Raw genomic sequence first — 16,334 nt, 5'->3', positions numbered from 1 at the left:
AGAGAATTACTGTGGTTTCCAGCTATCTCACTTCTGAGTGTGAGTATGTTTTATGCAATCAAACTAGACTCTTGTCCAAGATATGGACTGGTTATAAAGGTAGTATTTTGTGTTCATTGAAACTCTACTAAATCCATAAAAACTGATATCATATCATTGTAAGAAATGAATGGAACTAGAAGATGGCGTGCAAGAGTACCACACCACAAAACACTGAGCTCCAGATAAGAGGCCATGGTCATTAGCCTTGGAAATGGCAGAAGGGTGGCAGAGAGATGGGCTAAGAAATCAAACTGTAGGTAGATAGGGGTCCCACATTCTAGTACTCTATAGCAAGAGCTCACAGTAACCCATCAAGCCTTGCATGGATAAACAGAATGGTCCAAGTCTCTAAATACAGAGTAAAGAGATATAAATGCTAGCATCCCGATTTGAACTGCACATATTGTATGCATTCACTGAAACATTACACTCCAGTTCATAAATATATATAATTATGTTAATTAAATTATTAAGAGACAGAGACACTAATTACTCCAATTCAATCTTTATACACTGCATACATGTAGCAAATTATCATGATGCATCCTATAAATACATATGATTAAAATATCAATCAACAAACACAGAGAAGCACAGTCTATGCAAGATCTACGCTTCAACCTCCGTGTCTTTAGTTTTCAGGTTTCCTCACGACATCCGTCACTTTAATATTCATAAAAGGCCTTCCTCCCACACATCTTGATCTGTACCGTATGTCATCCTGGGAGGTGTGTTAAGTGGTTAGCATTTGTGCACAGGTGTGAGGCCACAGACATCTCACCTGTAATCCATTGCTTCAACGGTTCACCCCCCCCCCCCTTTTTGGTCATATTTTCAACCCAAACACTGAATTCGATCATTTTCTGTAAAGTTACTGTGGGAAAAATACTAAATAACTAAAGCAGATCAAGGGGTATCTTTCCCCGTAAATCTACTTAAAATACATAGCATGCATGTGTAATCAAAACCTCCTGGGTCTCCTCCACCACACTGACACTAGCAAGAGCAAGTGGCCTTTAGCCTCAGGTTTCAGAGCCTCCCCTCACAACCCTGCACTTTGCTCTCAAGCCCCAATCAAGTCATACGTTTTCTTCTCCTTTCTTACCCATGTCCCTGTGATAAAAGTAACTGGATACTAAGCACAAAGAAAACATATCAATTTCCTGAGAAACCGCCACTCTGATTTCCAAAGTGGTTGCAAAAGTTTGCATTCCCACCAGCAATGGATGAGTGTTCCCGTTGTTCGACATCCTCTCCAGCAAAGGCTATCATTGGTGTTTTTGATTTTAGCCATTCTGACAGATGTAAGATGGTATCTCAAAGTTGTTTTGATTTGCATTTCCCTGATCGCTAAGGAGGTTGAGCATGACCTTAAGTGTCTTTTGGCCATTTGAACTTCGTCTGCTGAGAATTCTCTTTTCAGTTCAGTACCTCATTTTTTAATTGGGTTAATTAGAATTTTCATGTCCAGTTTCTTGAGTTCTTTATATATTTTGGAGATCAGACCTTTGTCTGATGCGGGGTTGGTGAAGATCTTCTCCCATTCAGTAGGATGCCTTTTTGTCTTAATGACAATGTCCTTTGCTTTACAGAAGCTTCTCAGTTTCAGGAGGTCCCATTTATTCAATGTTGCTCTTGTCTGTGTTACAGGGACTGAATGAGCATGCAATCAAACCGGACTCTCTGAATGTGGCTGAAACTGGGGGCTGACTGAGAAGCCATTGATAAAGGCACTGGGACTTGTTTCTACTGCATGTACTGGCTTTTTGGGACCCTAGTCTATTTGGATGCAAAGCTTCCTAGGCCTGGATATAGGGGGGGAGGGCCTTGGACTTCCCACAGGGCAGGATTACCTGCCCTCTCTTAAGGAGGAAGGGAGAAGGAGGAAGGGGAGTGGGGAAGTGGGAGTGGAATGGGAGGAGGGGAAGAAGTGTAAATTTTTGAATGGAAAAATAAATTATAAAAAAGAAACATATATAATTACTTTCCTATTTTTCAAACATACAGTTCATGGACATTTCGTCTTTTGATTTTGGACTGAAAATTCTATACCCAACATAAGTATTTTATATTAATTTATAAGTAATTTATAAAGTAAGTGAACCTATTAGAACCTTTACAAAACTAATCTTTTAAACTCATTTTTTTCTTTACATGGATATAAAAACTAGTCTTCAATACAACTTGCTATATATCAAGACTCATACAGAAAACTAGAATAACTTAGAATGTTGTATTTAAGAGAGAACTATCAAAGACAATAAATGGGGAGATAAAACTATTCAAGTCCATGTTTAAGAGCAGCCGTAGTTCCTATTCCTTTATGAAGTGATGCATTCCCTGGGCCCAGTTCTGCCCTGGGCGGTGTGCACACAGCTCAGCCTGGTGATGTTCAACCAACAGCAGCTGTTAGCCCTTTGGGCACAAAACAACTACCCACAAAGAGCGACAATCACCCAAGTCTTATTATACTTGGCTTCTAGGCGAAGATGCTGTGAATGACAATTCCATTAGGTGAACGGGTTTAGGCAGCGCCATCATCGAATGTGAACCATTATAAATTTGACAGAATCACCACTGTGGCATTTTCAAGACTAGACTTGTTTAATAAAAAAAATAGTGGACACAGAAACACACACTTTTATTGCAAATTTCAGTTTTAGCGCTGAATCAACATAGCACACGATATTTGTATATATTTCTTTTTTATATGTATTGTATATTTTATAGCTGTCATTGAGGACTGGCCATTTTCTTGCAGAAATAAATAGGTACGTTCATCTTCAAATATCAGTTTCTAAGCTTAAATGTTAATTTATTCATGGCTTTCTGTATGTCTTGATTAGAAGTGTCCCTGTAGAAATTATCTCATTGGTCTTACGCTTTTGCTGTGAAATATTGTCCTGATGACATTCAGACTTAAAGAGGTAAACACTACAGCATACTATGTACTGGTTCCTTTTATGCAATAAGCTAAATAAGACAATTTGGGGAGAGTATGTAGTATATTTTATGTATTTTATAAATTTTAATAATGTCACTCACTACATTATAATAAAAATTAATAAATAGGATTATAATGAAATGGGAAAAAATGAAATTTAAACCTTGGCAATGCTGAAGCATGCATGAGCAGCTTCTATATAGAAGTACTGTTGCACTTGCCCATATATTGGGTTTCATGGTCTAAGTTGATAAGGGTCACTAACCAGGTCTCTTCCTCAAGAGGGCACCAGATTTCATTACAGATGGTTGTGAGCCACCATGTGGTTGCTGGGAATTGAACTTAGGACCTTTGGAAGAACAGGCAGTGCTCTTAACCTCTGAGTCATCTCTCCAGCTCCAAATAGGATTTGAACCCATTAGTAATAAAACCAAAACAAAATAAACCATGAGCTATGTATCAAGAGACACCCACTCCACCAAAAACATTCTTTACTGCAATTCTCCAAGCCAGTTTTTCTTAGCCATTCTTCCTTGACTCGATATACTTACTTCTACACAATTCAGTATCCCTCACAGATACCTTACACCATTTTGAGTTTCCCTTCTTCCTCATGGGTAGAATTTTTAGTTTTCCTCTTCCACACCAACCAAACGCCTATTTGTCTCTAAGAATTAATTGATATGCTATTTTCTTTAAACACCTTTCCCAACACACCTAATTTGAAGTTGATCAATTCCCTGCACTGAATTTTGGTTGCTTCGTTTTCTCATACACTTCTAAGTTCATCAAATGGGTAGGAATTACACCCAGGCCCCATGTCAGCCCAGTGAACACATAATGGCGTACACGCACGGGAAATGCTAGTTTCTTGTCAATGCTAATGATTTCTAAAGGTGGAATTATGCTGTGGACTGAGGCTCAGCTAATGCTACGTATCAAAAATATGGATTTTTTTTGGCCAAGTAGACTTTATGCAACTATACATAGTAGAGCACTAGAATTCATCAACTCTACATTCTTTCCATCAACCAAGGTTCTAATTTTAGTAGCTAACTTGTTCTCAGCATATGTGCCATTGGTCTTTTATACACATAATGCTGCTTCAGGTGGGCTTCAGTGGCCTGCCTTCATCCTCATCTTCAGGATGCTTGTCCTCTCTATATAGTCAAGTGGTGCTGAGCAAAATGTAATCCACCCATGCTATGTTTTTCTCTTTTTTTTTTTCTCATGCTCTGCATTCCTGTCCCTTTCCCAGAACATCCATAGGGTCTCATTTAAAAATCGCAGTGTCCGATGATGTTTAATGTGCAGCGTCTCTGACCACCATTCCTCATTACACACCATGCTTTAGCGTCCGCCTGCAGCATCAAGCCCCTGGCCTTTTCATCTTCCACGTTCAATGCATGTCACCAAGGGTATTGGCACTGCGTGGGATGTGTATGTGAAATGCTTTCACCTTTATCCCAGTCGGACTGAAGGTATCATATTACATGTATGAGACTTTTGGAAATGCAAACACTCCAGTTACAATAGGGTAAGAAGTTCAGTATAAGACAGCAAGAGTGTGAGTTGAAAATGCATTTAGTATACCTTACTCTTCCAATCATGATGGCTGAGCTACGCAATACGTTGGAGAGTATGGGTGGGTTACCCTTAGGATTGTGAGACTCACTGGAAACTGAAGTCTGGCATTCCAACAGGATGTGGATCATATATTGACTACAACTCAAGAAAAGATCAAAACATAAAACATGCTATATAGTTTCTACCGAAACTAAATGACTTTCATGACATCGAAAAGCTGAAGTATGCACTGGCTGATGGGATATAATCAAGATTAAGGAAGAACATAGTTTAGTAGGTCTTGTATGATTTCCCTTACTGTCTGAAAGTGTGTGTGTGTGTGTGTGTGTGTGTGTGTGTTATGCATATGTCATAGGGCAAGTGTGGATTTTAGATGACAACTTATATGAGTCTGATCTCTCCCCTTCCATCATGTGGGTTTTGAGATCTATCTTGGGCTGTAGGCTTTTTATACTGAGCCATCTCTTCATCCTGGCTTGTGCATAGAACTATTAAGTAGTACTTTACATAAAAATAATCCTGTTATACATTTAAACCACTTATAGGAATGAGCGACAGCTGCAAAATATATTAACTTTCTATGAATGTATAAATATGTAAAATATAACACATACATATACTGTAAACATGTAAGAATACTTACAAATATATCAAAACTATATTTCTGTTACAATTGAGTCTTTTCAACTCCTGTGGGATTTTACTTACGTTGGTAATAGAACTTTAAAAATGATCCTTTAGATTTTTATGATGACTTAGTTTTATGGCAATTGGTTTATTAAAATCCTTTAATTTTTCTTATGTGCTGTGGGACAATGGTCTTGTACCTTGTAAAGATTTGTTATTTGTAGTTTGGTAAAATGCTGATTGGCCAGTAGCCAGGCAGAAAGTATAGGCAGGGTGACCGGGCAGGAAGTAGTGGTGGGGTGATGAGAACAGGAGAATTCTGGGAAGAGGAAAGGGTGAGTCTGCAGTCCTGACATAGAAAGCCAGACACAGAGGAAACAAGATGAGAATGCCTCGCTAATAAAATGTACCAAGCCATGTGGCTAATGTAGACAAGAATAATAGTCTAATTTAAGATGTAAGAATGAGTTATTAAGAAGCCTGAGCTAGGCTAAACAGTTTATGATTAATGTAAACCTCTGTGTTTCTTTGGGACCATGTAAGACAGAAACCTCTGTCAACACTTATGTGCATGTCTGTGCATCTGTGTGTTGGTGGGCATCCCTCTGAGGTCATAGAAGACACCAGGTCACCTGAGCTAGAGCAGTTACATGCTGTTGTGCACTGCTCATTGTGAGTGTTGGCTATCAACTCTGGGCCTCTGCAAGAGCAAGATGCTATTCTAATGACTGAACCTTTTTACAGTCCTTGGGGTAATTTATGGATTTTAATTGAAGGTTAGCTAAATTTAATACTACAAATAGGCAGGCTGTGTTAACCCTTAAGGGCCCCCTTTTGCTCACCCCCACAATGGGAACAGCCTCAGTCAATGCACTACAGTGACAATCAGCGTTTGCAATGTGAGCCTGTAAGATGACTACTAATATATACACGAGCCAGACTTAGCAACAGCTATTCTGATTTTTAACTGATTGTTCCAAGAAATCATCATAAATCCTGAGTTTTCACTTTGCTCTGAATAACCCAAAAACATTCAACTAACTTAGGTGATGGCCAAATGGTTAAATATGACTTTGCATGAAGAAATGATGTTTAATGCACTCACATGCTTACGTGACGAGACACATGAAGTTACAGGTATAATCAATAAGAATTAGCAAAGGAGCAATGTGGGGGAGAGACCCTGGAATGGGGGTCCCATGAGCATCCCTAGACAGCATTCTAGCCCGAGGGCACTTCCATGGCATCTCTGTCCCATGTCCCCCCATCATCAGGGGCATTTAAACAACCATATTAAGTGTGCTTATGTACAGATACTCCAAGGCCAGGACCCTCATTTATCTAGTCTAACAAATTGTTCCTTAAACTGCTTGTCTGTCTCCAGAGCTCCTAATAGTTCTCCTTTTTCAAACTGAAGACATAAATCAAAAACAGACTTCACAAACAGCCAGGATTCTATTCCCCCTCTCCTCCTATTGATTGCTCAAGCTTATTTACCAATACTTTCTCCACTCATTGCATCAAGCTGCCTTTCTTCGTACTGCTGTGCCTGGGCTCCTCTGTGGCTGTGTTGGTCAGTGTACCCAGAAGCCTTCAAGAGGCCATAGAGCATGTGACCGGCCCGTGGCTAAGATCATCCTTGAGGCGCCATTATCCTGACACTTCGTCAGTCACAACTCATGTTTTACTGTAATTCAGCATAGTTCCTAGAGAAACTCTACCAGCCATTCCTTGAAGCTATAAGTTCCTTGAAATGTGGGAAGTGGTTACAGACAGAGAATTTATACAAGGGACTCAGGAGTTTCATTTTCAAGGGACAGACAGATAAGTACATACTTCTAAGTAGTTTGGCCTGCCAATCCACAACAAAAGACCCAATAAAATTTCTCCATATATTCCAAAAAATTTAAAAACCTGACTCTTAGTTGGTATAACATATACTGACCCAATATGGATACTACACACTTAAAAATCTATTATGATTATCCCTGTTGTGCTTAATAAAAACATGAACTAATTTTTCAAGTTTCAGTGTAAAAAGTGTGGCTTAACCGGGCAGTGCTGTCACAAGCCTTTAATTCTAGCACTTGGGAGGCAGAGGCAGGTGGATCTCTGTGAGTTCGAGGTCAGCATGGTCTACAGAGGGAGTTCCCGGACATCTGTTACACAGAGAAACTGTTACACAGAGAAACCCTGTCTCGAAAACACCAAAAACAAGTGGCTTAATAAATTCCCTTTTTGCATAATTGGAAATGGCCAATATACTAAATCCAAAAGCAAAATTTAAATAAAAAAACATATAAGACTCCTGAATGAATATTAATTTACAAAATTCCCATTTTCTGACCACTCTTATCTCAAAATGCTGGCTTTCAAATAAATGCTGGTGCATCTTTCACTAAAACAATTTTGGATATTTTTGCACTCAAGATATTAGATCTCTTCTGTTCATGTGGCTGGTACTTCCTGGTGTCTTTGTTGCCCAAAGATTTAATCATTTGAAGCCATTTAAAAGTGTAAGTTCTAGCTAAAAGTCTGCTTAAGTATTGGCCAAACAGTATTATAATTATTATAGTTTTTGTGTGATAATTTTGGGTCTGGGCAGCTGCGAAATAAGCAAGGAGCCTCTGCCTACACTGGCATTTTTCACTTTTTTAATTCTCTTGTAGATAGTACTTTGTTAACATCTTTAATTTTTTATTTTTTGAGATTACAATATAATTATGTCATTTTCAAAAAAGTGAACAGAAAGATAAACATCACATTCTTTTTGTCAAATGTAGACTATAAAAAAAAAACAACAAACCAAAAGATGAGAAGTCAGAAGGAGTATTGGAGGAAAAAAGGCACATGGGAAGATGGCTCCATGGATAAATAAGAGAGAGAACACTGTGCCAGTGTGAGGTTCTGAGTTCAAATCTCCGGCGCCTACATAAAAAGTCAGGCATGGCTTTGTGCACCTGGACCACTGTGCTGTCAGGAATGGTGACATCAGATTCAATAATGCAAGCTTGCTGACCTAGCCAAACTGCAGGCTCAGCAAGAGACCCTGTCTCAGGGAATACCGTGGAGACAGTGCTAGAACCGAACACCCGATCTCCTCCTCTGGCTTTCTTGGATCCCTGCACCCACCCACGTACACACACCACACACACAAAACCCATGGCTAAGAAGGGACCAAGATGATGAGGGCATCATACATACATACATGGAACCGCTACAATGAGACCCAGAGTTTTGTATAGTTTATGGATAGTAACAAAAGAACACATGAGTAATGAAAGAGGCTATAATGCTAATTACTCTTTAGGTTTTTGTTGTCGATAAGTAAATAAAAACATGATTGACAGCAAAGAGTAAGGCCCTAAGAGAAGCTCGATGGCTTCCATATGACCATTGCAGCTGCATAGACCTTCGCTGAGGTGTCTGCACTGGGAAATGGGCAAGCACTATCAGCTTCATTAATCTAATTGCGTGATGTGTTCATTTGTGAGTTAATTAGAGTAGAGCGATTTTATTTTAAAAAACCTAACAGCCAGGCACAGTGGCACATGCCTGTAATCTCAGCACTTTGAAAACGGAAGCAGGAGGATTGCTGTTTGTAGCCAGTTGGGGCAACAGCTTAGCGTCCACATCAGGCAGAGCATCAACGAAGAGCCTCGTTCAAAAACTCAACAATAACTTTTTAATTCAGAAAGAGAAACAAGAAACAAACAACAAAAACTGATACATCAGAAAGGATAAGTTGTCACACAGTAGACAAACAGAATAAAACACCAGTGACCTCACTAAGTCATTGATCAGCACAGGAAGTGATGTTGCAGCGGTTCAGAGAACTGGATGCTCTTTCAGGGGCTCGGGTTCTGTTCCCAACCCCACCATGGTAGCTCACAACCTGTGTGTCTCCAGTTCCAGGGGATGTGATACCCACCACCTTCTGGCCTCCTTGGGCACTATACACATGAAAGTGCACTTAACTAAATGCAGGTGAGACATTCATGCACACAAAATAGAATAAATAAAAAACCTTAAACCATCAGTATGTTAGCCTTTAAAGAAGGGAAGATTTAAAAACAAATATTCACCTTAGCTTGGCGGTGATTTCCCCCTGATACGCATGGAAACGAGACGTTGATTTCCGTGTGCCCTACAAGGCACTGCTCCCAGGATGGCAGTTTCCTCTTTGCAGTTGGAACTTGCTTCCAAAGCTTTCCACACCTGCCAAAGCCCCACTCAATTTCACAGACAAGGCAAAACAAAGGTAGCCAGAAAGATTATCTTCATCATGACAGACACCAAAATCTGCCGGAAGCATAGATGTTTTGGGATTGTTGCCCAAGTCTTTTTGTCTAGAAGTTCCCATTTCCCCATTTTAAAATCTAGAACCCGATTTGCTCACACAATCATTATAGAATGGGCAACTTCCAGATACAAGATAAAGAGTTTCCCATCTGTTAACTACTGAACCGCTACACACTGAGGACTGCCAGGATGGACCCCAGCTGTTACTGCAGGGCCTGATGTGAGGTGGGAGCCACTCTCTGCCTCTATCCCTGGGGCACAGAAACACAAGGGATACTGAGCTTCGTCAACCATATTCACCGAGCTAATGTCTTACCCAAAAACCTGAGTAGGTATGATGAATGCCTCCATGAAATCAATTAACCAACTACGATTATCTTTATGTGTATAAATATACACATCGTGCATGTATGTTTATGCATGTGCATCTATGTGTATTTGAAATCAAAGATAATTTTCATTAAATCAACCAAGATGCAAGTGTCCTCTAAAGTGACAAAGATTTATTCTAATCCCTGGATGAGTGCTCAGATGGGAGTACCTCCTGGGACATGAAGCACACTCTACCTCTGGTTTGAAATATAAAAGTGTGTTTGGCAGCACCGAGGCACCTGAAATCCCACAGAAACAAAATGCTGCTCTGTCTCTGTTGTAGACACTGTAAACGCCGGACATCTCACCCCTATCTCAATATCTGAGGCTCTAAGTTTCTTCTGAACTGTGGTTGAGAACCACAGCGATAATATTGCACCTCCCGAGTGCCTCAAGTGCAAAGTCCACCAGCTCTAAGGTCACTGATTTAACGCCACAGCCAAATTTCGTTCATGTTATCAGACAATATCTAAGAAAGACAGCTATAGAAACCAAGTGAGGATTTAAATGTTGCCATCACCAGCAGGATCAGTGCTGGGCTCTAAAGGAGTCAGCGTCTAAACACAAAATGTGGTGGCCAAATAAAGCAGAAATTCCCTAGACATGTGATTATTGCCCACAGCATCATTGCTGTTCAGCTCTGGGGCTGAGATTTTTCAAAGCAGCATAAGGGGAGAAGTCACTATTATACCAGGAGATACAGCCTGAGGTCACTGGAATACCTGTCTTCTTTTGATGTCATTTACATATACCCGGAATTTAGATATAGTTCTGGGTTGGTGCCATTTAAAGGAGAGACAGGATGACAGATCCCCGTGTTTAACCAAATGTTAAATATTTTTTATTTCACTCACCTGCACACTGAGATGAATCCATTTCTTCATAAGAATTCTCCCTGGTGTCATTACTTTTATTGGAGGCTGCAAACCATTTACTGTGCGATAATAAAACATGGTCTCTTTCTCAGATATTGTAACTTTGAACACAATCTGCCCATCCACCGTCTTTCCCATCACACACCTAAGGAAGCAACCAGAAAAGACAGAAGAGGTCAGCATCCAAGCAAAACGACACACGGGGTATTTTGTTAGTGTAACCCTGACCCCTCACTCAAGGTGTATTTTGAGTAAAACCCTAGAAAGCTTTGTTCCAGCGGAAGTTATTTTATTTCAGTAAAAACTAGAATTCGTATTTACAATATATTCCTCAGAGCCTCAACACCCTTCATTAGAGATTCATGATGGAAAGTAAAGCCATCGCGTCCTACTGGAAAACTAACATTTAGGCTGCTGGCTCATTGGTCCCCTGGCTATTCCTTTTATAGGAAGTGGCAGGAGAGCCCACATCCCACATGGGTATTGAGTTACCAGGGCAAATCTTTCTTCTTTTAATGTTAAGTGAGTCTGGAGTCCATGGAAGGCTCTAAATTATTAGCCCTGGAGTCAGAATTGCTCTATTTGATTCCTATGATGAAACAGAGCGTGAACAACCACCGCCTCCTCTTTTCTTCCATCTTCCATTGGCCTGAAGTCAAAAGCAGTGTATAAAGATGACCGCTTGCATCTTCCAGGGCCAGCTGTCCAGCTGAGACCCTGGGCTGGTGGAATGGCCTTGGATGGAAGTCTTCTTCACAAGAATAAGATCAAGTAGTATCTTGATGACATAGAACAACTTTTAGGAAGTATCTCAGGTATAAGATAGACTCACTTTTCCTCAGAGAATTGGTTTTTCTACCTAGCTCAAACTGATTTTAAACTTCCAGTCTCTCCATCCCAGCCTCCTCAGTGCTGAGGTGATGGGGGTATACCACCATTCCGGGCTGGATTTCTTTAAAGGGTCATGTCTCACCTGATCCCTTAGTATATATTTCACAGCCTGGGACTCTGTCTTAACCTGATGGCCATTTATTTAGGCAAGGCATCTCCACGGGTATTGCAGACCATGAAAACTTCTTCTCAGCTCAACTATGTGTAAGCAGTCCTTCCTGCTCATTAAACCTGCTTTGCCATTCTGGCAGGAGCCAGAATCCATCCATCGGGGCATCGGTATTCTGAGGACATGGAGGTGTGTGGAATACCACAGTCTTCTCCCGAAAGTGGTCAGTCCCGTCTGGAGCATCCCAGAGGCAAAGGTAACATTGGGCCCCCCAAAAATTGCTGCTAAAGATCCTTAAAAGGGACATTTTAAAAACCTCAAGTCTCTTTCACCTATTTTGTCTCAAGTTCGGAAATAGAATAAGATTGGGGAGAGCAAGGGTCTCTCTTCTATTGACACTAATTTACTATCCTTTTGCCTGCCCTGGGCAAAGCATCTTTTTAAATTTTAGCATACAATTTTAGATTAAAAAAATTAAAACACATACATCATACTACTACTACCCTTCAGAAGCTGAATATTTGTGATTTACTGACATGGGGGGAAATCTGCCTGCATCCTACATCTCTGGGCCTCATTCTCAGAGTTTTCCTTTGTTCATTTGTCTTGAGTATAAAATCTACAAGTGAGAATTCAATCATTACACAGGATTGTATTTGCCAAATGCAGACTTATTTCCCCAAGCTTGCTGAAAATGCTTTTCTTAATATGTTATTGATTATCTCCCTTGCTATTTTGTTTGCTTGTAAACACTCTAGCTTTGGTAGATAATAAATGTGAGGCGAAGGCAGGTAGTAAAATATTTAGGAACTGGATTTATTCTGCTTCTGAATACACAATAATTGGATAATCCATGTTTTGTTTGTTTTACTTATCTAGTGCAAACACCCCCAAATTCCCCCAATTCCCGTAGGTATTTTGGCTTCGAGAATGAAAATGACCTTGGTACAAGCAATGGACCCTCCAAACTAGAAACCTCATGCCACCACCTCTGCAAATGCCCCTGTAGCTTATCTATACAAAATGATGCCAATAGATGAGATATTTGGTGCAGAGATGTCTCTGTAAGCTTGAGAAAAATGTCTTAAAATATGGATGCAGAGGACATAACAAATAGTTGGAATTTCCAAACATAAAATGGCCAAGTCCACTGGGAGAAGCAGTGCAACAAGGAAAACAGACCGTGTCTCTACACTCACTCCAAATTTTACACAAAAGTAAAATGCGTGGACTTTCACTTGGCAGATGGAACACAAACACCTCTGACAAAGTCACATTTGTTTATGAGATGGCAAAATTTCTGAGTTGTTTCCTACGTTTTGAGATACTCGCCTAACACAGCCCCACAAAGCAAACATCACAAGGGTGGGTACCCAACACTGTGCTAGGAGATAAAAGATGAGGTGATAGTAGCTAGAACACATTTTATGCGTGGATAAAAATGCCAAAGAACAAGTTTAATGTTAAAAATAAAAGATTAGTGGGAGCTGGGGAGATGGCTCAGAGGCTAAGAGCACCTTACAGAAGCCTGGGTTCAATTCCTACCATCCATGTCAGGGAACTCATACCCACCTACATCGACAGATCCAGGGGTCCCAATACCCTCTCTGTCCTCCACAGGCACTTTGACTACACTTACATGCTCATGCACATAGATACATACATACTAACATTTTCAAAGTGAGTTAAGTGAAGCTAAGCTGAAAATGTTGCTTGTGAAGTTTCTGGTCTGTCTTTGCATTATTAAAGGACTTGTGTCAAATATCAATTTGAGAAAAGGTTACAGAAGGAAAAGCTTGTGATCATACAGACTAAAGTTCGTTGTAGGAAAGCTCATTCTTAACTCGTGTTGAGGGCATCCTTAGCAGCTCCAACAGCAAGAAAATTTTGAGGAACTTCTCATGCTTAATCACTTCCTAACAAACTTGAAGATGGAAACACTGCACAGTTAAGACTGGAGTTGGAACTGTTCAGGAGGGGAATGCTATTCATATATCCGACTCATTTGTTGAACACATTCCAATAATCATGTAAACATTTACTCAGAAAATAAAGATATTGAAATATCCCTAAGCCTACAGCAAGCTACCTACATAGTAAAAAAAATTATAATAGGGATAATTTGTATATATAAAACTCAAGCAAGACTTCAAACATAATTATTCTGTACGGGCACCTGTGCCTACAGGTGTACTCTGAACTTCCTCTAGATTCCAAGGGCTAAGACCAAAAAGATCAGATAGTTTATGAGAAATAAATGAATAATAAGTGACTCAAATATGATTGATATTGTCAATATGTAACTATATTGTATAGTATATAAAACTATTATATATAAAATTGTGTATATGATTCGTATGTGTTTAGCTATATTGCCCTCCAACATGACCAATTCAACACTTTCTTTTTCATGGTCAACTCCATTCACAACAGAAGAAAAACATTTCAGAAAAAAAAGAATATTCAAATTGCCAAGTCAGAAGAAGAAAATCTAATGTAGCAGTTGGTCTTCATCTGTAGGGCCCTGGAGTTGCTCAGCTTATTGCTACCTTGTTCTCTGAGGTGAAACCTCAGATTGCAGAGATCTTCAAACCCAGCTTTTCAAGGTCCTAGACCAACTGAAAACACACAACACTGTTTTAACTACTCACGTCACACCGTCTTGCTCAGTCTTCAACCACACGGCTGCGGCAAGTTCTGCTGCCAGCCCTGGAGCTTGCAGAGAAGGGCAGTTCTTGTGACTTCTGAATATAAAGTTCGTGGAGTGGCTCCCATAATAAGGATGGAGATCGTGGGGTCTGCTGAGAGGCAGCTCCGGAGGCCTTCAAGGAGAACAGTGTAGGGAAGAGAGACAGCGGTAAGGGCAGTCCTGGATACACAGCCTCTGGTACAGAATTACACTCTCTCAGCATCCGCTGCACGATGACAGAATGTGCTGGGACTGGGAATCCGCACAGGGCATGGGTTGGCACAGTGGATACCTTCTTGAGAGCACCCACATTCTCCAGCCTTTGGAAAAGGCCCTGGGAGGCAGCCAATGACACTGAGGTCAAATAGGCAAAGATCAATGTTTCAATGGCCTGACACAAGAAACCCAGTGGAGAGCCAGGTAGCGCATGACTACAAAAAGCATTCTTCACACGGTGATGAATCATTCCTAAGTTAATAATCAGGTCCGCTCTGCTTGCCAGAACACGTTAGAGGCTGGCCACCTGAATATGGGGATTCTCTATCTCTGGGCTACTGAAAACACTCGTTGATAGGAAGAGCAGAGAAAGGATTTCCTTAGAGAGGGCAGAGACATGAGTCAAAGCTGGTGTCTGCTGAACAAACACACAAGAAGTCAAGAGAAGCCAGAGTTCATCCTAAGCATAAAGGCTTTGAGTCCCCACCCCCTGCTAAAGCAATGGCGATTTCTCAAAGTCTATTCTGAACCATGTAACTTGGTGTCTAAAACCAATTCTCCTGATAAAGATCTTGAGATTATCGGAAAAATCACACTCATGTACAGGACAATCAGTTTAGGTATTTACATATGATAGTGATTCGAATTGTAGACTTATAGCTCCTCTGAGCTGTTACTCGACCCCAAGGAATTGGCACTACCTGCTCTAATTAATGCGGCAAAGCATCCTAGAGCTCTTTCCACGAACACCATATGTTGTGACCGGAGCTAACTTGCAGATGCCCAGAGTGGAGCTAGCTAAGCACTCGGTGCCTTTCCCCTCATCCCAGCCTGTGCAGCCACTTTAAGCTCACAGTAAAGCTGATTAGAGACTCAATACCATCTGCTTGCCCTGTGCCTTAATATTTATCAAGCATTTGTGTTAATGTTTCCACATATGACTCTGTATTTGGAGGTTAAATATGGATTCCTAATACCGTGTAAGTAATTGTATCGATAAATAAGGCGAGTTACCATCTCTCTATTGCATTTCAACTGGTCCTTTCAGTGTGAGAAATAGCTCCTCAATAGGACCTCTGTCCCATGTTGCCTGGCAACCCCTGCTGTAACCCCCTCCTCATTACTTCTAGAAAGTAGGCCCCAGCAAGAGGAAGGCCACGAGGAAGACTTGGCACTCAGGTAAAACATCCCCCACAGCTCAAAAGGTTACCTGTAACTCAGTGCTGGCGGCTTGGTGGCCCCTCTGGAACTGAGCTGTCCCAGCTCTCAGCTGGTACCTTAGGCAGTGGGAGGGAGTAAGGTTGGACCACGCGTGCTTAATTTTTAAAGGACCAGCACACCTTATCCTGTAAGCACCTGCCAGGCCCCTCCTGTTCCTTGCTTTTGTGAACGTCACCCCATGCAATGCTTTAATCAAAAGGACCTGACACTGGAAGACAGAAACTGTGTGGGCGATTCTGAGTGCTCTCTCTTTGGGATGAAGGATCCAGCATGAGGATCCAAACTTAGGTGGATGCCCTTCAAAAATGGCCAACTGATGGAAGTTTCTCTACTTATTTGTGGACCTCTGTCACCTCAGGACATCCTGTTCCAAATATTCCTGATTTTTTTTGGGCCAGAGACGTCTTGTATTTCCAAACACTGGGCTTGTAAAACACAGATTCTAAGCTAACCAGAGAA

General features: G+C 40.8%; 1 protein-coding gene across 1 annotated transcript in view; it reads right to left on the bottom strand.

The window, feature by feature from the left end:
* Positions 1-14,904, bottom strand: part of Ush2a (usherin) — a 663,496-nt gene extending 648,592 nt beyond the window's left edge. The window contains 6 exon segments of the mRNA XM_075987373.1: positions 10,729-10,894; positions 14,401-14,542; positions 14,545-14,591; positions 14,593-14,635; positions 14,638-14,691; positions 14,694-14,904. Of these exon segments, the coding sequence (XP_075843488.1) occupies positions 10,729-10,894; positions 14,401-14,542; positions 14,545-14,591; positions 14,593-14,635; positions 14,638-14,691; positions 14,694-14,904 (663 nt within the window).
* Between the last annotated feature and the right edge of the window lie 1,430 nt (positions 14,905-16,334).

Source organism: Microtus pennsylvanicus, chromosome 10 (genome assembly GCF_037038515.1).
Source record: "Microtus pennsylvanicus isolate mMicPen1 chromosome 10, mMicPen1.hap1, whole genome shotgun sequence".
In the NCBI taxonomy this organism is placed as follows: Eukaryota; Metazoa; Chordata; class Mammalia; order Rodentia; family Cricetidae; genus Microtus; species Microtus pennsylvanicus.
This window is presented reverse-complemented; position numbering and strand designations above follow the sequence as displayed.